The 24,100-nt window shown below is 39.0% G+C and overlaps 1 protein-coding gene across 2 annotated transcripts in view; it reads left to right on the forward strand.

The window, feature by feature from the left end:
* Positions 1-524: 524 nt before the first annotated feature.
* RAB3B (RAB3B, member RAS oncogene family) overlaps positions 525-24,100 on the forward strand; it is a 61,199-nt gene continuing 37,623 nt past the window's right edge. The window contains exons 1-2 of one of the 2 annotated variants that reach the window (XM_085308044.1): positions 525-606; positions 11,585-11,812. In XM_085308044.1, the coding sequence (XP_085164170.1) occupies positions 11,585-11,812 (228 nt within the window). In that variant the 5' untranslated portion in view covers positions 525-606. Of the gene's footprint in view, positions 607-5,047; positions 5,127-11,584; positions 11,813-24,100 lie in introns of those variants that run through there. The other variant, XM_085308043.1, reaches the window with a different exon arrangement.

The following is a 24,100-nucleotide window of genomic DNA, read 5'->3' on the forward strand; positions in this document are numbered from 1 at the left end:
GGGCCGAGAGGGTGCGGGCTGCTGCCCGCGAGGTGTGCTGAAAAAGGCTGTTCCTCAGGAACAGCTGTGAAGAAAGCGTGTTGGAGAGCGTTTATACCCCTTCCCCCCGAAAAAAAAAARAGATATTTATTAAGCGTGAGAGGTGAAATAACGGTGCTTTACGTTTAAAATATCCTGAGTGTCCGGGGGGACCTGCAGAGGGAGGCCTGCCAGGCTGCCTTACAGCTGGTGGGTGATTTTGGTCAGTTGCTGTCATTCTGGCTGCTCACCGAATTGCAGCACTTTTTAAAAAACAATAGATATACCCCCCCAAAAAAAAGGGGGGGAAAAATACCTCCCCCCACACAACTGAACGGTGAAAAGAACTGCTGGGAAACGGGAGGTTTCGGGTTTGGTGCCTTCTGAAGGGGAGGGAGCCGCCGCGACGGGACGAGGAGAGTTCACCTGCTGCTCGCTACGGCGCGGGCGCGTTTGCCCTGAGCAGGCGGCAGGGAGCCCCTTCGGTGAAGCCGAGCAGGTTAATCGTTCTCATCTCATTCATAAAAAAGTCTGAAACCTCCTCTTTCTCCGGTTCGCGAAATACAAGCGGCGTTTCTGCCGTGTGTGGTGAGGCGACGTGTTTTTCTCCTGCCGCGCTCTCTGCGTGCGCCTGCCGGCAGTGTCCTGCGATATCGCCGTAGGCAACCTCACCGAGACCAGTATTTCGACCTTTTTCTTTTTCTTTTCTTTTTCTTTCTCGCCTCCCTTTTTGTCTCTGTCCTTCCCTTCTCATGGCGCRAGCAGTGGTGTGTTTGTGCAGTGAATCAGGTTGATCTGAGCTAAATTAAGACTACTAACCTGACCAAAATAATAATAATAATAATAATCTGATTTTTTTCCTCAATCTGAGATAACAGTTCGCATTTCTGTGCATGCTTTTTTGGTGATTTATGTCTCTTCTGGTTTGTCCTTCATCACTCGCTCCTGAGCCTGTGCTGCACCCTCCCTCAGCTGTGCTAATAAAATTGTTTGTGGGGCTTCAGAATATCCTGGGTTAGTTCTGGGTTAAAATAACACTCCTCTCCTGTGTTTGGTTTGCCCCCCCCCCTTTTTTTTTCTCCAACTCCCTACTTCTTTCTCAGCAGTTCCAGGGGCATTTCTTCCTTATACAGTTTTAACTTCAATGTCTGGTCACTGGGGCACTGGCATTAGATTATAGTGGGTACAAGGTAAATCCAGATTCTGCCATATATGAGTGTGCAATTTAAAAGCTTTCCCTTCTTMTTATTTGTGCTTGCTGTCTTGGAAAAGGTCATATATACACATTGGAAGCCTTGGTGTGATTGCTGCCTTCAAGACTCTGTTTTATCAGGACAATTTGTAATAGAAGTCAGACGAGAGGCAAATAAGACAATTTTTAAATCAAACTGCGTTTGTAACTTTGACAGAACTATACTGCCCTCTTTGCAGGTCTACTATGTTTTCAGATAATAAATAGAGAAGTCTTGAATGTTTTTTGTTTTTTAATAGCAGTAGTCCTTGATACATCTTAGGTRYAGCAAGGYAATGCCTGCAGGGCATTTATCAGCACGTAAGTTGTCACTGTCCCTTAAATATCATGTTAATTGACATGTGTGTATTTCAAATAGCTTTTCCTGCTTTGATTTCCCCTCCCTCCTCTCCACACACAATCTGATGCAGCCTGAAATCAAAACGTGTAGATCACAGAGCTGCTTAACATGCTGGCTGGTGCTAACGCTAGGGAAGGGGCTGGCGTCCTGTCCTCCCCCAGTAGGTTTGTGTCTCTTGCCTGTTGCTGGTTAAGGCTGAGGAAGTATTTCTTTATCAGGCACTTCTCAATGGCTAAGATTGAGAAATGTCCTGAAATGGTAATTTCAACTATACTCATCCTGTTTTTTCTTTATTTTTTTTTCTTCTTTTTTTTTTTTTTTTTTTTTTTTTTTTTTTTTTTTAAGGTATCTTCTGGCAAAAGATATGTTGTGTTTAGTGGGCTTTTGTACATGCGTGCTTAGCTTATTGCAGTGTGATAGTATTCGGTCTTTGGCAAAAACAGTAAGGTTTATGTTTGGGGGTATTAACAAGTTAAAACNTTTTTTTTTTTTTTTTTTTTAAGGTATCTTCTGCCTAAAGATATGTAGTGTTTAGTGGGCTCTTGTACATGCGTGCTTAGCTTATTGCAGTGTGATAGTATTCGGTCTTTGGCAAAAACAGTAAGGTTTATGTTTGGGGGTATTAACAAGTTAAAACATGAGAATTGTCAGGGCACTTGTGTTCTAATCCTAGTTAGCAGTTGGTTTACTTCACAGCATGGAGAACATGRTAGCATAGAGATACTAAATAACTTGTTCACCATGAATTTTCTGCTTTGGGAATGAGGAGAAAAGGCAACAAAATAAAACTTCATCAGCCCTGCAGAGGCATCCTGAGCTGGCGAAGTCTCCATGCAATTCTGATTTACAAATTGGTATTGCCTTGTAATAACCAACTCCAGTCACCTGATTAGCTCAGGATACCATCTTACTTTTCTTATAAATGGAAAGATTCAGGCCTCCTGGTCATGCAGAAGAATCTGTAAATGTGTCACAGGCCTCCTGATGGGGTAGTGTCTACCTGAATCTGCATATGGCCTAAATCAGTATCTCCAAATAGTGTGAATTTCCTCGTGTATCTGAACTTGCTTTATTATCCACTGTGTTGGGAGAGAATAGACACTGCTTTCCCTGTGCAGAGGCTCTCTCCCAGCACAGAAATTAGGTACTATGTGCCCTTGGCTGGAGAAAGATCAGCAGAGAGTTAAACGTGTGGTAGCAGAGCTGATACGGACCCATCTTTTATATTGCTCTGGGCATTTTTTTTTTCATTGTGCAACCTGAAGTACTTCTTTGTACTTCAGTGTATTCAGTAGTGAAATACTCAGATATTTCCATTTTATAATTGGGGAAACTGAGGCAGAAATGTAAAACTGGAGAGCTGATGAAATGGGGTTTGAAATCCGTTATCTCAACCATTGCTGCAACATTTGTAACAGGAAGTGAGTGTTTTAATGACTATGTGTTTTCTAACAGCAATCAACCTTTTTAACTTCTACTGTTCTCTGGAGACAAGGCTAGGCTCAGGGTCAGCCTGGGCTAGCAGGAGGTCTGTGACTCCAGAAAATGGCTGGTTTTCCATGTTTTTTGGCTCACTGGAATATTAAGGCAGTTGAGGAAATCTACTCTGCATTTGCTCTCTGGTGCCTAAGGAGGATGTAAATGTCTTCCTTTCCCTGCATCTGTTGGGAGGGAGCTAAGTCGGAGCAGTTCTTTGGAAAGGGGGAACTTGGTGGGTTAAATCTTTGTATCTTCCAGTGTYGCATGTTTGTCAACAGGCACTAAACCAAGTGACAATGAAATAGCCACAATGAAATCACTCCGAAATGATAGTAAAAATGTGGAAACTTTTATTTCTTTACATTTTCRCCACTGTAAAATTAGCGTAACTGTGACTTTCTTCCTACGAGTTTTGTTGTGACCCTAAAATGGAGTATTACGGATGTTGCCCATTTAGGCAGGAAATGGGAGAGGCATGATTCCAGACACGGGAAGATCGATTTGATTCAAGGAAATCTTTCTAACAACAGTCCCAGCCTGCTACGTGCCAAAATRGAGAGCTGATGGAAAGAGATAGTAKCTAAAGATTTTTGACTTCTTTTGTTCTGCATCCAGCAAACTATTGGGAGATTCTTTAAAGTTTCTGTTCCCAAATCTGAATGGATAAGATAGATAAACCCACTATTTTTTTTTTTAAAAAAAAAAGGTTTTTATCTGCAATGTTCATGTACGTATTGCAGTCATGTGTAACATGGAGCAAATCCACTACAAGAGTCTAATTGCTAAGGCTTCTGGTCTCTTTAATAAATGATAATTTTAAATTTTGGACAGCAAAATCAATTTCAGTTTCCAAGTCTCTCATTTTTTAAATCACAAAAAATAGAAAAGTGGGATTTTTTGTTTTTAATCTTTTCTTTCTGTTGACTTATTTTTGTTCTTGATCTGGCAATTAAGTTACTGGGATGAAGCTTCAAAAACAAGTTTGTTGAAACGRTGGACATTGCTGAAGTGGGAGCCAGAGATTGTCACAAGAAACAATGAACTATTTCAGGGAACAGGGTTATGAAGGCATAGGGAAATGTAATCAATATGGAAAAATTTGGAATAGTTTGGGCAAGAGCATGGAGCTGTTTTTTGTGCCAAGTGAAGTGACTGTCAGTTTTGTGGATTGTGAGAAAGAAGTTTTCCTTGTTTCATCCAAATTCTGGCCTAGGGTAGGTAGCTGCAACTTATTGTTTACATAAGGTCTGAATTTGGCCAGGTGTTTCAGCAGTCTCTATAAGGCAGTATAATGTAAGTTGGGACAACAAAACAGCTGTTTGCCCTTTTTTACTGGAGAAGAAAAAGTACCTGGGTAAAGCTAACCTTTAGATTACATCAGCCATGAAAAGGAGGACTAAATGCTGTTAAGTTTTTCTGCTCTAAATCTGGAATAATTATTACTTTAAGGCAGTTATTTTTATATAGATACACTGTAAGGGGAGTTGCAGCCATTTATATGTCCTATTGTAATTGTCCTTTGCAGTGCAGTAACTGAGTAGACTTTGACCCAGGCTTTCTGCAAAACAAAAATACATGCAGATTTCAGCCGCTCCTTGGTTTCATTTACTTTACTGTCTTTCTGCAGGAAATGTGTAATGATTCGTTTCTGAGGTTTTGTGTCCACTTCTAGAACTTATCTGAAAAGTAAATTTTAAATTAATCTAGATAATCTCCCTGTAATAAATTTTAAATTGATGGCTCCAAATATCTACTATTAACTTAATAGCTGTCACTAACTCCAGCAGTGTTTCTGTTGTCATTATATATTATGGGGCTTTCCAGCTCTGAGGGAAGTTTAGGCCCTTATACAGTAGTGTTTTCACAATCTAACCTGCCTGCTCATTAGTCTCTTATGTAATATTCTCATTATCCATCTTTATTGTAAACATTGTAATCCTTTTGCTTCTACATCGCAGGTTCAACAGTGTGACCACTCTTGATTCATATACTCACAGCAAAGCCTCCATCTGTCTCATGGATTATAGATCTAAATTGGTAACTATCTTTGCTTGCAATACTTATTAGCAGTTATGTTAGTTGTTCATAATATATTTTCTGCTCCCGCTAGATCTTGTAGTTGTAGCATCTGTATAAGTCTCCTTAAGGTCATGGCCGTGTTTTCCTTTATGAGCTTTATTCTTAGGACGTCATACATTGGCTGAAAAAAAAATTCCATTGCTTGATAGAAATCTGATTCAGGAGTTAATTTATTTCCTGAAAAAGAAAAAAAGAACRACAAAAATATATTTCTTTTAATGACAGAGCACATAAAGGAGTGAGATTTTATAATAGAGAAGTGACCTGAATGTATGRTGTATGACTAGACTTAGGTGCACTTCTTAATATTGTGGAGGGAAAAAAAAAAAAAAAAAGACACCAAGTCATTTGAGAAGAAGTTATGCTGCATGTGAATAACATCTCTCATGGATTACTGAAATGGTAAATACTGGTAAATAGTGGTAAATACTAGGGATGAAAGGAATCTTTTTGGTTTAGCCCCTGTTTTTTTCTCTCTTCCCTACTGCCTGATTTACAGAATAGTTCCCATAGTCTTTTGTACTCACTTCAGCAGTGTCTACAATGCTCCTGTGCTACATTTTCAGAAGAGTCTTGGAAGATTGATGATCTTCTGACTTTAGGGCTATATAGTTTTTCCTACTTTACCTTTATTGAACCTCATTAGATACAGTCACTTCATAAAAACAGAAATAATTTCCTGTTTTCCTTCCACATTCCTCAGTAACTATGGATAGCCAGGAGTCCAAAAGGTACAGCTGTGTCCCTTCTCTTGTTGCGTGTTGTTATCACTGATTTCTCTTAAATTGATGCTCATAATTTCTTGCTCTGTGGGGTGTTTTTTTCTTTTCCTTTTCTTTTCCTTTTTTTTTCCTTTTTTTTTCTTCTGTTGGCTAATCTTAAGCCCTGGAACATCAGAACAGTAAAAGAGAGGTAAGAAAAGTTTTGACTGTGAAATACAGGACTGGTTCCTATCCAYGGTAGTTTGGTTAGCCAGTGAAATAGTACATCAGACAAACAGTGGAGGCTCAGTTGTTGAACATATGTAAAACTAGGCTGGATCTAGCCTAGCATGCTATCGTAAGATCTTTGACTCTTAGAAATATATAGTGGCAGTTTCATCTCTAGCTTCTATTCAGTCTAACAAAAGAAAATCATATATGCTAGCAGCTGATGGTGAAACAGTTAAAAACATTCRTGTTTAAATTGCARCTGGTATAGAATCCAAAACAGTTGYGKTAAATTTCAGTTCTGGTTTTAAAAATAAAGCAGTAAAAATATTAAAAGATATAGTTATTTTTAGAAATGCACAGAATTCATAAAATATAGACTACATGGATTCRTAATATGTTGGAAGTGCAAATATTTCTTTATGTGTAGCTTTTAGTTTCATCAACAAGACCACTTTTCACTGTTGACTGAAGTGACTGACAGCAGTCAGGAGGACCCTTTGCCAAAGTCAGTTCAGACTTTTTCCTTGCTATACTGTGAGAGATAGTGAGACATGAAAACATCGATGTCTGTGAACAGATACGTGTGGCTACTAGTAGAGAGAAGGCTAAACTTCCCAGGTGATGCTCCAGAGAAGGACCTGGGAGTGCTAGTGGATAACAAATTGACCATGAGCCAGCAATGTGCCCTTGTGGCCAAGAAGGCCARTGGTATCCTATGGGCTGCATTAGGAAGAGTGCTGCCAGCAGGTCGAGGGAGGWGATCCTGCCCCTCTACTCAGCGCTGGGGAGGCCTCATCTCGAGTACTGTGTCCAGTTSTGGGCTCCCCAGGACAAGAGAGACWTKGAGCTACTGGAGAGAGTCCAGCGTAGGGCTACAAAGATGATCAGAAGGCTGGAGCACCTGCCCTATGAGGAACAGCTGTGAGAGCTGGGCCTCTTCAGCCTGGGGAAGAGAAGMCTGAGGRGGGATCATATCAATGTGTACAAGTACCTGAAGGGAAGGTGTCAAGGGGACGGAGCCAAACTCTTTTCAGTTGTCCCGTGTGACAGGACAAGAGGCAACGGGCAGAAATTGAAGCACAGGAAGTTCYGCCTGAACGTGAGRGGGAATTTCTTCCCTGCGAGAGTGACAGAGCACTGGARCAGGTTGCCCAGAGAGGTTGTGGAGTCTCCTTCTCTGGAGATMTTCAAGGCCCGTCTGKATGCAACCCTGTCTAACGTGCTCTAGGTGACTCTGCTGAGYAGGGAGGTTGGAGTAGATGATCTCCAGAGGTCCYTTCCAACCTTACTGATTCTATGGTTCTATGAATGCTCCAGCTTGTTTGTTGTCTGTGAGCAGATCTAGAAGTAGTATTGATTTCTAAGCAGAATGATAAAAACTGGAAACATTTGAAGTCAACAGTAGTTTTTCTGGAAGTGAATGTGTGGCAAGACATACTAGTTGGTGCTGGAAGAATTGGGTAAAAATCATCAGTTTAGATGGTTCATATATTGCTTTTCATGGAAGTGGCTGTAGGCAGTAAATATTGAAGAGCTGGGATAGCAGTTGACTAATCTTAATAATTTGTAAGAGCAGTAAAGTTTTGCTAGTTTGTTACACTGCAAAATGTTTGATTTTTTTTCACTACAATGTTAGTCACAAACTTAGGGAGTGCAGCTGGGTGGAACCATCTCTATGATGTATTTCACTGAGCAGTGAAAGCAGTGAAGGCTGGTTTCCTGTGGTGCTGTGTCTTAGGGTGACAGGCTTCTTTTTAAACTACGTTAGACCAAAGTAGAAAATAAAAGCCGGGGAGGCATCTTGACAGAGGAATGAATTATTTGGTGTCTAATAAGTTCTGATTAAAGATCTTTATTGCTATTAGAGCATTTGTAATGTACCTCCTACTATGTGAATTCTCCATCTAATAAAAGATGAGCTCATACTGCAGACTTTTTCCTCAATACAGGAATAATAAGGTATCTTGTATCTACAAAACAGCCTAGTCTCACAAAACTTGCAGGAACCGGGTATGTTTGAGACTTTGATCCTTTTACTAAAGCATATAGGGAGAGTAAGTTGTCCATATTAGTATGCTTTTACCTACAGAGAAGTGGGCTACCCAGGAAAACAACCAAAAGATGCAAGATTTCATACTGATGTTTTCTCAGTGACATTCTAATCGGCAGTTTTTCTTCTTGTGTAAGATGGAGTTTTTGTAATGAAGCTAAATCTTTACTGTAGAGGAATTTTCTTGAGGGCTAYACCAAACCAGTGGCAATAGAAACCTTAGAATCACAAGCTTCTCTTTTACACTCTTGCAAGTTTGCTGGGAGGTATCTGACATTTGCTCTGCTTTTCTCTCTGCTGCTGAGGTTGAATCTCTGCTGAGTACAGGAGGCCAGCAGGAGGTGTGATTACATGGACCTTTCTCTCCATAGCACAGCAACTGCCATTCTTTCCCATCATTTCGTCCCCTCAGCTTGGCTCCCTGGAGCAGAGAACTGAAACAACTTTTTTAAATAATCATGCAAAATAGGAAAAGCATTAGGAGGAATTATTTTTAGTGGAGAWCTGTTCCCTGAATCAGCTCGCTGTGCAGTCCTTAGCATTGGCATAACTAGGGAGTGCTAGAAACAGGGGTGTTGCAACAAGTGGGTGAGCAAAAGGGAAGGATGAGAATTAGGAGACAAGTCTGCTCATTCCTAATTTGAGTATTCAAGMGCGTATTCTCGGGCAGCCTTGTGAACACTTTCAAGCCAAATACTTGTTGAGTACAACTGCACTAACAATCTGCAGTCATTAGTACAGCTGTCCTTCCAGTTTCACTTTATTGACTGGAGGAGGCAAGAGGGAGAAGTCAAATTTAAGCAAGGAGATGGAATTTACCTTTGAAAAATTTGTGCTCTGACCCTGTGTCTAATGATTCTGTGAACTGAACTGCAGCATCTTCAGCGTAGCACAGTCACGAGCCCAAGGCAGTGAGCGTTACGCTTCTATGACAACAGCACCACTTTCCGTCCAAGTATCATTTGATCTTATTTTTTACATTATGCTTCTAACAAAGCTGCTCTAGCTGGTCACATTCTGTAATTGCTTTTTAAACTGAGGTTTGAAAGTAGCATTTGTAGCCAGGTACACTTCTGATTATAGCAATCGAGGGGGTTAGTGGAAGCAGCAGTATTTCATTTAAAAGATTGTCTTGGAGTGTGTGGATGGATTCCATGAAGGTAGTGGAGGAAAGAAGATATTGATTCCTATATGATTAGTGGAATACTTCTTTGTTAAAGGTCTACCTGTAAATCTTTAAATAACTTGGTTTCAAGTGATGAGGACATGTCACTTTTTCAAGCCTCTGTGAGCGTAATGGAAAAGTAAAGAATTTATTTCCCCATTAGCAAGTGCACGTGTGTTTTCAACGGCATTTGCAGAAATTGCATATGGGCATGAGTAGGATAAATTACTCAAATATAGAACTTGTCTGTCTTAGAGATTGGTGATGGTAAAAATCAACTAATCATTTAGATTCATTATTTTTGCAGCTGAGTTTTTTGTTTGAAACTGGCAGTGTATGCATTTCCCTGAGCGTGTTTATGGAAGTCAGTTGGTATTGAATTCTTCATTTTAAAAATTCCTATTAAGAACCACAAGATATGAATAAAATAACATCTTCTCTGATACAACGATCAGAAGTAAATTTGTACTTGGGCTTTTGGGAGTGCTTGCAAAGGACCTTAGTCTTATTTAATAGCAGTTGAAGTTAAGACCTCTGTGTATCAGAATTTTACTGTATCCAATAGAGACCCGCTTTTGGGAAGATATTGCTGCATTCAGTGGAACTATTGAGTACCGAGCTATTGCTAAATTTCTTCATAATCTGTCCTCATTAATGTACAGTCTATGAACAAACTCTCTGTTGCACCAGGCCTTGTCTGTGTGAGAAAACTGCGTGTATTTAACCAGAGATAARCAGTCATACATACTTAAGTGTAAACTGAGATGGTTTTGTTTCCTCTCTGCTGGCAACTTAAGTTAAATTGACATCCCAGTTTAAATAACTTTTGGACAGAATTTTGGTTTGTAGTCATCTGACTATTCTGAGTTTCATACTGTTTTTTTTCCAGCAAGTGAGTGAAGGCCTGTGTGTGGATGAGACTTGATTAAAAGGAAAGTATTTGGGCAAACGCTCAGAGTAGATGCTAGTGGGAGTTTTGTTCCCAAAGATACCTATGAGTCCAAGTTGAGGGGAATAGTAACTTACTTACTTTGGAYGCTGGAGGAAGAAGAGACTTCTTCAGTCTCCACTCAGACTTTGCTTTCTGACATAGCGATGAATAATATATGTCCTAGTTTGGTGAATGAATAGCTGCTGTCGTTGCCCCAGTTCACACAACCCCTTCACTGGAGCCAAGGCCAAGTTATTTGAGTTGTGCTAGATATTGAAACAGAGCTTTGAAGATGAAAAGCTGGCATGTCTATTCCAAGGTAAATTCTTCCAAGCTTCCTTTTTCTCCTTTCTGTGATAAATCCAGTCTGTACCACAGCAGAAGATAACTATACAAATAGAAGTGAAAAGACAGAGGCCTGCCTTTCCACATAGCGTGTCCGAGCTGCGTATGTTAAAGCAGCCAGGGATTGTTTGATGAGCTCCAATTGTCTCGATATTTCAGATTTCATGATTGTTTTTTTGTTTCTGAGGTCAGTGCAGGGTAAGCAGAAAAGGAGCGATCCTTGAGGCTGCATTTTTTTTATTTTTTTACCCCTAATATCCTCAACTCTCACCTCTGCCAACAAAGGAGAGATAATCTATCCTTTCCAAGTGCTCCGTGCAGCTCCACTGAGCCATCAAATTTTACGCAGATGCTGTTTATTTTAACCAGTCTTGCGAGTAGGTGGATGTTGGATGGATTCAAGGCTGTTAACTGAAGTTCCTTTTGTCCACTGATGTTTTGCCTCCTTCCATCACCAAGTTTTTTCTCTGTAAATTTTGAAGAAAGAGCTTTTCTAAGAATAGAATGGTTGTTGTGCATGAGATGGTAATGCAGATTTTCTTTTATAGTCATAAAAGGAATAACTCAATTTTACCTGCCTCGGTGTCTGCTCACTAAATTGCATGATACTGTGCATTGTCAAAGATTTTGTTTTTTGATTGCAATACTGCAGTTTACTGAAGCAACAGAAGTGGCACCATGCCATTGGAGTAAAGAATGTTTCCCCACTAGTATATGAACAATTTGCAATAGCCATCTGTTATTCTTTTAAATACAAAGCAGTGTAACAGATGCATTTCTTGGGTTTGAAACCCAAGTTGAAACCAAGTCAACTGCAAGTGGATAATAGAAATTAAATGCCAGACTTTACAAAGAGGATTTCAAGTTGTATTCCTCTTTCTTCAGTAGATATAATGCTAAAAAGCAGAGAGAGAAGGTAAACACAGGGTGTGCAGTTAACAAATGCTAACTGCTCTTAAATTTGTTCTGTTTCAATGTTTGTCATTTTCTTAGATGGCTTCAGTAACAGATGCCAGATACAGGCAGAAAGATACTTCAGATCAAAATTTCGATTACATGTTCAAACTCCTGATCATTGGCAACAGCAGCGTGGGTAAAACGTCCTTCCTCTTCAGATATGCGGATGACACGTTTACACCAGCCTTTGTTAGCACAGTAGGAATTGACTTCAAAGTGAAAACCGTTTATAGGAATGACAAGCGAGTGAAACTGCAGATTTGGGTAAGTGCCAGCATTTTCAAAAATGCTTTATCTTAAACCTAACAAAGGTATGATGKTAAAATATGGGTTCTTTTTAAATAGACCTTGGAATACTGTAGATTTTTATTGCTCATGTGTTTTGTGTGGCCAAACTTGTACTGGTAAGYTGGAGGGTCCCTCTGCTCAAAAACCCAGTCGTGGGACTTTCTCTGGCTTTTTGAGTTACAGCATCTGAATCCAGTTAAAAAAAGGCAACGTTTCCTGAACTACAGAGTGGAAGACCAAAGGCAAGCAATTTTGTAAACAGCTCMTGATGTTTATTTTTACGAAAACCAAGTGATTTCTTTTATGGTAGATGTTGACAAAKGACTTAAATTGCATTTGCACTATAGGGTTGATCCTGGTAGTGCTTAACCCTCTGTGTCTTGGTGAATTACTATACACATTTGAAAAAGCTGGGCTCAGATTGCTGTGCTTTGAAGTACTGCAAAGTCTCAACTGAATTCCTTAGCAAAATTCTCTTGTTTTGCAGAAAAAGAAAAGATTTCAAATAAAAGAGATCAGACTATCATTCTTTTTAACAATTTCCAGGAGCTARCTCAGTAACACAGAGTATCTGTCTATTAGTGATTTCTCCCACAAGTTAAACTTAAGTTCAGTATTGAAGGTCAGCTGAAATTGCACAGCATTTCTGCCCAACTCCTGTTGCAGCCAAGAGCACAGTCTTCTAACTGATCCATATGCAGTAGACTTATAACTAATCTTTAATTATCAGATCTCAATGCAATATTATAGCAATCACATTGTTTCTTACTGTGACTGTCATGAATTCAGAGTGATAATCTAAAGTGAGGAACCTTATTTTTGTTTTCTGCAAGTATATGATTAATTTTTGTTTCTGTGTTGCTGGATGCCAGATACAACAAATGACATAATCAGAGATCCTTTCCATGTTGCTAAACCCTAGCTTTGGAACTAATGTAGATAACTTGGCATAGAACTTGGCATTTGCTTTCATTTAGAATTTGAGTTATGGGAATATCCAGACTTAAGGCTCACTAAGAAATTACGTGTTTTCCATCCGATGTTTGACTTTGTTAATCTCAGAACGTGAAATTCTCTAATAGATTCTCTAATAATAGATTGTGTAAAAGCAAGGCAGAAAGAACCATGAAAGATGTATAGTTTTTATAAAGGTACTGAAATTGAAATGAGTTGAGGAAGTCTTACATAAATCTGTTTTGAAAGCTTTTTTTTTGGGGGGGGGGGGGCGAGAAAAAGCTTTGGTAACCTTAAACTTTTAATGGAAAGAGATAGTATGTCAGGCTGATTCTTCAAAGAGCACTAGCTAAACGATCTGTAATACTGGAGTATCAGCAACTTTGTTGATTTCAAATTTCCTTTTAATAAAAGGTTCATGTCAGTGCTTGCCAGTTCCCAGAGTGACTTGTGCTCTTTATTTCTGTGCTCCTTGTAGGTATCCCTGCTGTGTGTCATGATTTAAGAACCTTAACAAAAACTTTAGGTTAGGTACCTCTTAAGAAAGAAAGGAAAAAACAAAACAAAACCATGCAGTATTTGAGCTTGTTTACCTCCTACCTGTCACAAGCCAAAACCTATAATGTCAGTGTATGCCTCAGGTTACGTGCAGTAGCGTGGCTATTAACGTACCAAAACTATGTGTAGGAAAGGAATTGTTTGTTTGTTTGTTTTTACCAACTTCTCTTCTGACTACTTTTAAAAATGATTTTCAGTCTCTGTTGAGCTCTGTTTTGCCTACAAGTGGAAGGAGGCAATGCCTCGATTTTAGCTGAACCATATTCAGAGGAAGATATTATTTAGTGATAATAGTTCCAGTTAAATTTGAAGTATTTAATGAAAAATGGTGTATATTGTGACTGACATTGAACAAATATAAAATAGACTGCTATAATATTCCTTTTGCAAAAACAAGAAGCAAACAACCACCCTTGAGAACAACTGGAAGAATATTTATTTTTGTAAGATATTGTGTACCATATAACATAAGAAGCATATTTTGGAATATCTGAAATACTGGAAACGTATTTTGCAACATAACTTACAAGTCTACCTTGAATAACCCTTTCTACTTCTTTAAAAAGCAAAGCCCCACAGAGATATGGACTCATGAATTATTATTTTATCCTAGCAGTATAATGAGCTCATAAATGGGAAGCTGTTATTGGACTGAAAGAACTACAGGAAGGAACTGAAGGCATTTCAGTATCTATTACTAGCAAAAGTGACGTTGGAACTAGCTGCAGCTGCAGTGTAATGGCACTAGTGGTAGCAGCTCTGTAAAGCTCCTTCCAGTGACATACAAAATGGGTTGGGAGCAGATGAAGGGGTTTCAAGTTATCAGCTTCTGCCTCTAGTAGAGGTAAAACCAGAAGAGAATTAAGTCTGAAAATACCTGGTGACAGGGTAGGATGTGGCTATGAGAGAGATCAGGAGGAAGGCAGAGGGCAAAGGGAGCTGGCTGAAGCGTGGTTGCTCCCTGCTGTCTGCTGCTGAGCACATACTACCTGCCAGCCTTCACGTGGCAGTTACTGTGAGCATAGGACTCCGTGCTTTCGTTTTTAATGCTGTCACTTGACATTTAACACCTCGCCTTTACTTAAAACTTTCCAGCTTTTTGACCTTTTTTTAATTATGAGCATCTAAGCTTGATGTTAAGTCCTAACTGGATTGGGTTTAATGTGAAACTCCTCCTTCCTCCTCCCCATGCCCCCAAGGGAAGAAGGCGAGAATACAAGTTTTTAAATTAACCACTTGAAATTTCTGTATAAAATCCAGAGAGTATCACTGTTAGGAACCTGTAATGTTCTCTGAGCCACAGACCTGCATCTCTTTTAGCATATTCATGCTTATAGAGCTCTGCTAAGTGTGTGCAGCTGTGGCAAATGAGAATTGGCAGGCTGGAGGTTGTGTACAAATAACCTTGTTTTATGTCATATAAGTTTCAAAGGAGGGGAGAAAGAAAAAAACACAACCAAAAATCCTCCAGACAGTTATCAGTGAACTTTCTGAATCACAGTGACTTTCTACATCCATTTGCCTTTGCCTCTGTTGATAAGAAGAGCAGAATATCTGGGTATAGGACCTCTGCTAGAAAGCCCTCCTTTGATTTTTTTTTTTTTAATTTTCTTTTAATTTTCTTTTTTTTTGAGAAAAGCTAAACAGAATTCTTATCTCTTAAAGTGCCAGTCATCTGCATATAAAGACTCTTAAGCGTGTTGATATGGCAGTGAATGTTAGAACCTGTCTGACCTGTCCTGCGATTAATATCTCTCGTAGAATTCAATCAGTGTTTTCAAGACAGAAATCTAGTTTTTGTTTTTGTTAGGTTTGAGGGAGGCCTTATYTTATGAATTGGATATGGTAAGTTGTCAGATGTAATGATGAAGAACAGAGTGCTGCTCTGTTCAGTTTTGATGTAATCAAAACCTGTTTGCTTTGTTGACATTAAAGCCTCGAGCACCCAAATTGGTATTTATAATAAGATTCCTAACAGTTGTGCTAGTCACATAGCAGTCTGGGAAATGGTCTACTCATCTGAAAAGACTTGAAAAGAGTATCTTTTCGCTAGAGTTTGGGGATGTGGGGAAATTGGACATATCAAAGATATTCATGATGTTTTTAAGGAAGTGCAGTTCTGCTGGCTAGAGAACAAAACAGTGAAATGGTTCTGAGAGGATTAAATGAAATAGTGTTTTGGGTGTTTTTTAATTTTGCTTTTATTATTTTTGTTAACATGCAGTCAACAGATACTGCAGAATCTTTAACGATGAATCTTCTAAGGCTTTTCTGTCTTGTTTAGGAACGATGGCTGCAGGTAAAGTGAATAAATGACTTCTAGTGAGAAAGTTCACTTTGTAATTGGATAAGGGTTGATAATTATTATTTATAAATTAAAATATTTTATATATACATATAAATACTATGTAGATGCTCTAATATCTGCATATATGTAACTCAGATCAGAATTTTATAGCACTGCCATCTATAAAAATGTATTTTTAAAAGTACTTCCTTATGATAAATTTATAAGGAGCTGATATATAATCACTTTTTGCATATGCAGTGTATATGTGGATTATTTCCTGACCAACAGTTCTGTATTCCCATAGTTGCTAATTACTGATCAGAAGGGAAAGCTATTATATTTTTGGGTAGTTGTGTTTTCTTACTATGAATAAATCTCAAAGGTAACTATTTTCTTAGCAAATGCATTCAGGTAATACGCAATACAGTGTTCAGGTTGCCTAGCAGCTACAAAAGGCTACCTGGTCCAGATCCACCATAAAAGCAGAATGAATCCGAAAAAGCAATTTTGGTTTTAAGTGAGAATGATGCAAGCAGGGTGTTTGTTGTTTGTTTTGTTATGTTTTGTTTTCCCTTCCTTTGTGTGTTTGTGTGTCTCTTGGTGGTGAGTAATAATAGATACTTACAGCAGATCTCTAGAGCAATGTACTGGTGAGATTAAATACTGAGGCGTAAGTTCTGGGCCTTCCCACAGGCCCAATCCAGGTTAATTCTGTGAGCTCTTTGGTTAATAGCACAGCCTGACTGATGCAAAATTGTTGGCAGTGTTTAGCCCAAAATACTAGCACGCTACAACACTTTGCACATCACTTGATACATGGTTTGTGAGACAAATTTTCACAAGCCTGAAGCAGAGTTCTTTTTGTTCAAGCTAAAACATCAGGTAGAAGCAACAGGAGGTTTTATTCCTCTCAGGAGTCTCATTTTTGTTCTACACACTACAAGCATGTATCTGATCAATGAACTATTAAATACAGGATTTGGCAACTGATATGACAGCTGAAACTACTTTCAATCCATGGATGTGATGCTCAGCTGAACATAGCCTATTTAGACTTCAGTATGTTTTTTTCTTTTAATATACTGCTGATCAGATTTAGACTACTAGGAAGAGTATAGTTTGTTTGTTTGTTTCCTATTAACAAAAATGTTCCTCTGGCTTACCTGCTGAAACCTGTAGGGGTCTAAGATTAGGTCTAGTGGATGTTCAGAGCACACATCCTGCATTCCAGGCACAGCTGGGAAGAGGGTGCAAAGCAACATCACTCTGTTTTTGTGGGAAGGATCATGACAAACAGAAAAATGACAACTGTTAGTTGTGCTGAGTGGCAGTACCACTGAAAAACTAAAAAGCCTAAACCAAAACAGACCCCAAGCTGTAGTTGTCCAGAAGGCAAATATGCAGTGTTTTAAAGAGCTTTTTGTGTCAGTTGTCTCCTGAATGACAGGATGCTACTGTGCAACTCACCTGATAGAGAGGAGATTCAAAGAAGTAATCCTGGTAACTAGATTCATTTTTTCAGTTAGAGGAAGTAAAATTAGAACATCATCGTACTTAATTGTAAATTTTGATGTTAATTGCATACTTAACCAAAAGCTAATTATGCATTTCAGGTGAGAGAGTCTATTCCCCTGGCATCCCATTCTCGTTATGCTTTTGATAAGTTCCGTATAAACACTGACTTTAAAATTCTTTCTAGAAAGAGATACAAGTTGTATAATTTAATAAATAGATGTGATGGTGATAGATGTCTCTAAAGATAGATTAGGCTTGATTCTACTCAGTAGATTTGCAGCTATTGTGAGATCCTCTGATCTGATATCTAGACCAAGAACTAAAATGGACAAAGTCATAATAATGAGAAGAACAGATTGATCCATATAAGGGAGGCCAGAATTGCTTCTTACAGCACTGAAGGCTTACTGAATCCCAGAAATGAAAGTCATCAGTGGTGGATGGCCATGCAGCACTACTGCAATGTTAAAACACAGTGCAGAGTATCTGATCAGAAAAGAAGTGCAATAGCAGTGTCTGTAACTCAGTKCCAAAGTCTTGGTTATATCTCAAGTAATAATTCTTCTGTTCTAGGAAGAACTTTGTGGTCATGCAACTCCAAATGTTCTGTAAGATTAGACTTGTAAGAGCAGTAAAGGAGACAGAAATAAAAACTTGTGCTTTGAGAGGAAGGAGGATGAGCAATGAGAAATAAACCAATTATGAGCCTTTGAAAAGAAGGTAAAAGCAGCAAGCAAAATGTTACCTGTGGACAAAACTTAGAGTTACTGAGTAGGTATGCCTTGGACTCTGCCACGGAGGTGAGCCAGTGCGTGCTGAATATTTTACAGCTCATTCAGCCCAGAGGGACAGGTAATGGTGGAGACAGAGTTATTATTTTACTCTTATTTATGCAGCATTATATGACATTGGCTTAAGCTGAATTTAGTGCAGGTTGCCACTAGAAGCAGTGGTCTGCCATTCTCCCTTAGGCATACGTTTCCCTTCCCTCCCTTCTCTTTTGTCAACAGTAATGATTATTTGGTTGCGAGGTGGGCCATGCTCGCTCACTCGTCTGACCAAAAACCTGATCTTTTTGCTCCAGTGTTAGCTTTCAGGCTCATCTGACTCACCCCAGCTTCATGTCTTTCTAACACTGACTCAAAGGAAGGGACAGAAGTGTGAAGTCAGGGCCACATAGGTTGCTCTTTTCAATAACAGCTCTATGGTAAAGCAGTTTAATCCAGCTATTTGTAGAGATTTGTGACACAGAAAGTTAGACTGGTATGAAAAAAGTATGACTGCAAATAAACGTGTGTAAAAACACCAGAGGAAGTAAAAGAACAAGGTTGAAAGATGGCCTGCATTGATAACTAGGGACAGGATTGACAGCAATAAAACTGTTGGACAGTGAGAAACACCTTGTTTAAATTAAGACCAAACCCTATATTTCAGTAAGGCTGCAACACAGATGACTGGTCAGCTGGAGGCCTGTCCTGTAGTGTAGGATGATGCAATGAAGATACTTTATATAGAATTGTCATTGGAAAAATTGAGGAAAAAGAAATCTCCTCATATTACTCCAGTTAATAAAATAGTGTCTTCTCTCTTGTATGTAAGTGGCATTGTTTTTTTTTCACTCTGCTGACTCCTATACCCTAAAAAAATTTGTAGCCAGCAGAAAAGTTAGTATGCGTGCAAAGCATGGATTCCTTATCACCTTTGTGGTAGGAAAACCTGGATGATTAGTTATCCCACTAACTTAAATGTTCTTCTGCTTACGTTTGGGGAGGCTGTTGAATCTATTTAACAGCCTAAGCTTCCTGAGCACTCCTGTGTTGGCGGTTAAGCAGTTGACATGGGAGGTTTATTTCTGTTCATAATTAATCACCTCAATCGCATTGTTATCTCCTTATAACTCTGCCTTACAGTAAGGGCCAAAATCAGCTACAGCCTCGGCTCTGATTTTGCTGGAGTTATTCCTGTTTGCAGTATTGGATTTAAACTCACTGCAAGGTGTAATATCTCTTTGTGCTACACCTTTGCAAAATGATAAGATTGTTACCAGACTGCATTCAGATGTATGATGTAGTATCCAGAATCAGAGTCCAGTATATTTCTTTGATGAAGATGCTCCTGATAGCTCAAAGATCTGGACCTGTTCTAACAAAAATGGGCTAATGTTAACTGGTTGWCAAATAAGAAAAAAGCTTCCTTAGAAAAAAGGACAGCTGGGTTACTGGCTTCCTGACCTCTTGCAGATACTGCCTTTGACAGCAGAAACCAGAACAGATATTTTGGTACTTTCCAGTAGAATAAACTGTCTATTTTTCTTCACYATTTTCCATAAAGACTTGGACTGATGTACCTCAAAATGTTTTCCTATTGTTGCAGTCTTATCAGAATCATCATGATTTTCTTTCACAGTTTTATCTTCTACATTATGGTGAGCTATAATGTGCTATATTTAAAAATGTTTGGTTATACTGTGATCAGTTAGAGGATAATACTGTAGGGTGGCATTTATGACTTCTCATAGTCTTTGACTGAAGTGAGTACGTACATGTGTTGTATTATCACCTTTGACCAGAAACATACAAGTCACATTTATAATTTTCATGCAGTGTGTTGTCTACTACTGTATTATGTTTATAAAACACGAGTAAACCAAATGACTAAATTTTGAAACAAAACTAGTGACCTCAGACCACAAGAACAGGTTATCAGATGTGAGAAATTGCTTTAATACACTGGCATTTAACAGTGGGAACTCTTATTTTCCATTGTCTAGCTATTTAACATCATCCTGATTCAGTGGCCACTGATTTTCTGTATTTCTCTCTGTAAGGACTTTTCAGTCTTGTGGAGAGAAGGTTGTACAAGTATCCCTGAAGCATCCTTTGATTTATTAGAATGGGGGTGAGAGATGATTCTTCCAGCACTAGAGAAATTGTGACATTACTCCTGATCCACAACAGAAAATTTTGTTTTTTGTTTGTTTGTTTTTTTGATAAACAGGTCCCCAAACCGACCTCTTAACAGATCATTGTAGTTAAATTGTGCCGAGGCTGCAGTGCAACTGCTGTGTGCTGACAGAGCTACCTGGTCACTGTGTATAGTTGTGTTGGAAGGCGGCAGCAGCAATCGCATCTGGGGCTAGATATGTCATTCGTTAGCAATTTAGCACCTTGCATTTGGTAGTCAGGGGTTGATGCAATTCAAAAGTACATTCAGGGCCTCTCTGCTTCTGTCACAGTCTGGGCTTTGCTATGTTGCCAAGATGTTCTTCCTTCCAAATGGAGCTACTGGTCCCACCTGGTTTACCCAGGTCACATATGGCATCCTGTACTTCTATCATGCACTTTTATCTCGTTTGAAAAGTCCTCTGTTTCTTTGCTGATTCTACTTAAGATYCATTTCTTTGCTAACCATATATCAGATATTCATTGCTTTACTATCTGTTGTTTATGTTAGCATCTGAAACAAAGCGAAAGGGGCAACAGAATTGGAAACTTTGGGGGAGCAGGTGGGAGTGAAGCAGATGAATGCTCTATGTTACGAGCTGCTGTGCTTTATTAGTTGAAATAACTTCATATTGTATAACACCCAAGCAATTGAACTTTGTGTATTATTTAAAGAAGGATTTATAGTGGTGTGTTTTCTCAGCTAGCTTCTGCCTGGCTAGTCACTCTGACAAGTAATACAGACATTTATACCAGTGCTAGACTGTAGTGTCATGGAGGGAGAGTAGTGTGTGTAGATACATGTGCACGCATGTGCTCCTGAATGTCTGTCAAGTGATACCACAATTGCTCTAGCCAGAGTGATAAAATAAAAGAGGATGTACAGGGGATCTGTGAATAGGATGCTTACTAGGCAGCATATTCATCCTGGTGCTGTTTTTGTATGGGCTTATTCAAAAATCTGGCTGCTGCTTCCCCTCCTTTGGTCTATAGATCAGTGATAAAGCTGTGGCTGTTGTGAAGTTACTGAATGTTCAAATGCCATGGTAACTGTATCAGGCTCCGCTGACTACCAGTGATGCACAGAGACCTTCCCAGTTTTGAAAGGCAGTAAGTGCTTTCAGTGCCAAATTGTGGTTGACTGGTGTGAGTCAGCTTTGATAAGTCCAGGAAAAGTCTTTTACAAAGCAGTCTGCATTTTTTTTTCTTTAAGAGGAAAGAAAGATAAATAAGTCCCGTTAAATGTATTTTGGGTCTCTCTCTCTCTCTCTCTCTCTCTCTCTCTCTCTCTCTCTCTCTTTTTTTTTTTCCTCCTCAGTCCAAAATTGTCCTGTATTACTGGAGGACTAAAAAAATGTTTTCCTATTGGGATTACTACCAAATGCTGAATCACTTCCTTACAGGGCATCTCAGCCACATGCTGTATGCATTTCTATAAGGCTATACCACTTTTTTCTGTAGTTTTCACTCAGCTCTGAGGGATACATCGTGGCTCCTCCTCAGTAAAATCAGGTAACACATTGGTAAACATGTTTGTATTAACTGTAAGGATAGTTCTGGCAAAGTACAGTTGTAGCAGAATTTGGAATAATGGAGTTGTGTGTAAGAGTGACCAAGAAGAGCTGAGGGAAAGATAAAAAGTTAATATATTTGTTTACTTTTTTTGAGAAGAAATATTCTCATTGTAAGATAGTATGCTGGTACATCAGCTGATTGCATGGAATAATAGCACTGGAAATTTTCAGCTGGGGCAAGGCTAATTAAGGATTACATTTTCTAAGTGTCTCTTGCATAAGAGTAGAATGACAGACCTTAATCCTTATGCTTCTCTTACAATCTTAGAAGCTAAATTAGGCTTGCTGGTAAAACTGGCAAAAATGTGAAGAAAATCATACCTTACTGTGCTTATATATATATGTGTTTGTTTTTTCATGAAGACTCTTAGTCACTTGTATTGTAATTATCAGCTTCAGTTCAGTTACAATCGTGGTGAGCCAGCCCCACAAAGACTAACCAAGGCTAATTGTGATTTTGGGCGCATTGAAATATCATGCAACTTCTGGATAATTTGGCAGACATAACTATTGGACAGAATCAACTCTCAGTGGGTTACATCTCCGTTATCATTTGGTATGAATACTTTTGTTCGTATGGCGCAGCTGTAAAACAGAAGCTTCTTCAACTGGAAGCCGTTTAAACCCACTCTGTGCTCCCTTTGCAGCATAACTGACTAAGGCAACAGAATTGGGAAGCAAGAATAGAACTGTTTAGGGACTGTGGACTAGGGTGGTTAAACTTCCTTGCATTTACCTCAGCTGCTGCAACGCAGCATGGTTGGTTTTGTTCCAGTTAGCATCAAATGCTAGATACTCTCATTCTTCACTTTGATGTTCCCAAACTCTCTTTTGCAGGTTGCTGCAAAATCCTATACATTTAACACTGTTCTTTTGGCTGACCTCTTCATTCACCATTCAGTAACACAAAGTCCTAGTTTGTTTATTTTTTTTTCTTTCCATGTGTCTAGTTTATTTTCTTCTTATTTCTAGCATGCCCCAGGCTGAAGGCTTGTCACTGTTGGGAATGTTGTGCTATTTCAGAAATTGCTGCTTGCAAGAATGGAGGAAACTTGTTTGTGATTGCCAGAGAGTGAATTCTGGCTGTGTGTAGGTGGTGTAGGAAGAAACTTAAGTGACAAGTTAAAGTTCAGAAGTTGAAATGCCACTGAGCATTTAGATTTATAGTGATTGTTTTCTCCTATCTCTGAGCCTAAATTCACAGTGCTAACAGCAGAAAAATAAAGAGAATCTTTAGATATGATTCTAATCTCTTATATTGATGTAAATTTGGAGGGTCTACAGGATAGGTTTATGTCATGCGTAGGGTCCAATGCTGCAATAACCTGGTCTCATAAGTTCAGCTGATCAACAGTGTAGTAAAGCCTGGAGGGGAGATGCTTTGTCTGAAAGCAGGATGGCTGGGCTTAGTGCAACATGGCAGGAGGCTTGCAGCAAGCCTAATTTAGCTTAAGCACGGCTTCATGCTGGCATGGCCATGCCATCTCCACTTCTGGAGTTAGCCCTGTCTCAGTTAAGTAAGGGCCTCCATATGGTACTCCACTGCACAATGCTGACATATCCTAAAGCCAGCAAGTTGGTGGAGTGAAAACAACATTAAACTAGTGTGGAACCAAAGCAGGTCTTTTTTTTTTTAATCAGAATTCCTAATGAAAAGATTCAGAAAGAAGTAACAAGTCAGTAAATAATAAGTAATAAACAGTGTCATTTTAATGATTAYATTAATTAAAATGGAAAGAAACACCAAAGAAGCAGTGCCCATAAGTGTTGGYTTACAAGCAGCGAGGGGTGGCCAAGAGCAGTGAGTTCAGGAGGGCTGGATTTTGCAGGGATGAAATTGCCACCACAGAAGTAGCAGTCTATATAAAAATGATGTGGAGATTGCAACTTCTGGGAGGTTGTTGGTGTCTTGACACAGATCTCCTGGAGATAAGKAACATCAGCATTTGGCAAAGCTTTTCAGCCTCTTTTTATAAACTCGTTCTGACCAAGAGTGTTTTCCTAGTTGTGAAACATGGTGTAAAGCTCAGAAGGGCATTGGATGGGGTTGCTGATAGTAGGAATTCAGTGCTTCATGAAGCAGGATTTCTATTCTGATACTCATTCCAGCTATTGCGCTATAATTATGCAACAGCTGAAAGACCATACCTGTTCAAAGCTCCTTATCCTAGCTAAAATGGATCTCCTTTCTTTAGAATACCTTTCATCTTGAAAACAGCATGTAGAAAAATTCATTACTGCAGAGATATTAAATGAGGTAAATTTGCGAGAACCGCTTAGTTCCCCCTGAGGTTTCAGGGTTCAGAAGTGTAAAATTATTCATTTCCTTTCAATTATCTTCATTAACCATTTATTTAGAGAAAAAAAAAAACTCTTCGAAGAGGAAAAACCTACAAGAAGTTCTACCTTTGTGATATATTTCTTACAATGT

Source organism: Rhea americana, unplaced genomic scaffold (genome assembly GCF_003343005.1).
Source record: "Rhea americana isolate MKP2758 unplaced genomic scaffold, rheAme1 scaffold_27, whole genome shotgun sequence".
Taxonomy (NCBI): Eukaryota; Metazoa; Chordata; class Aves; order Rheiformes; family Rheidae; genus Rhea; species Rhea americana.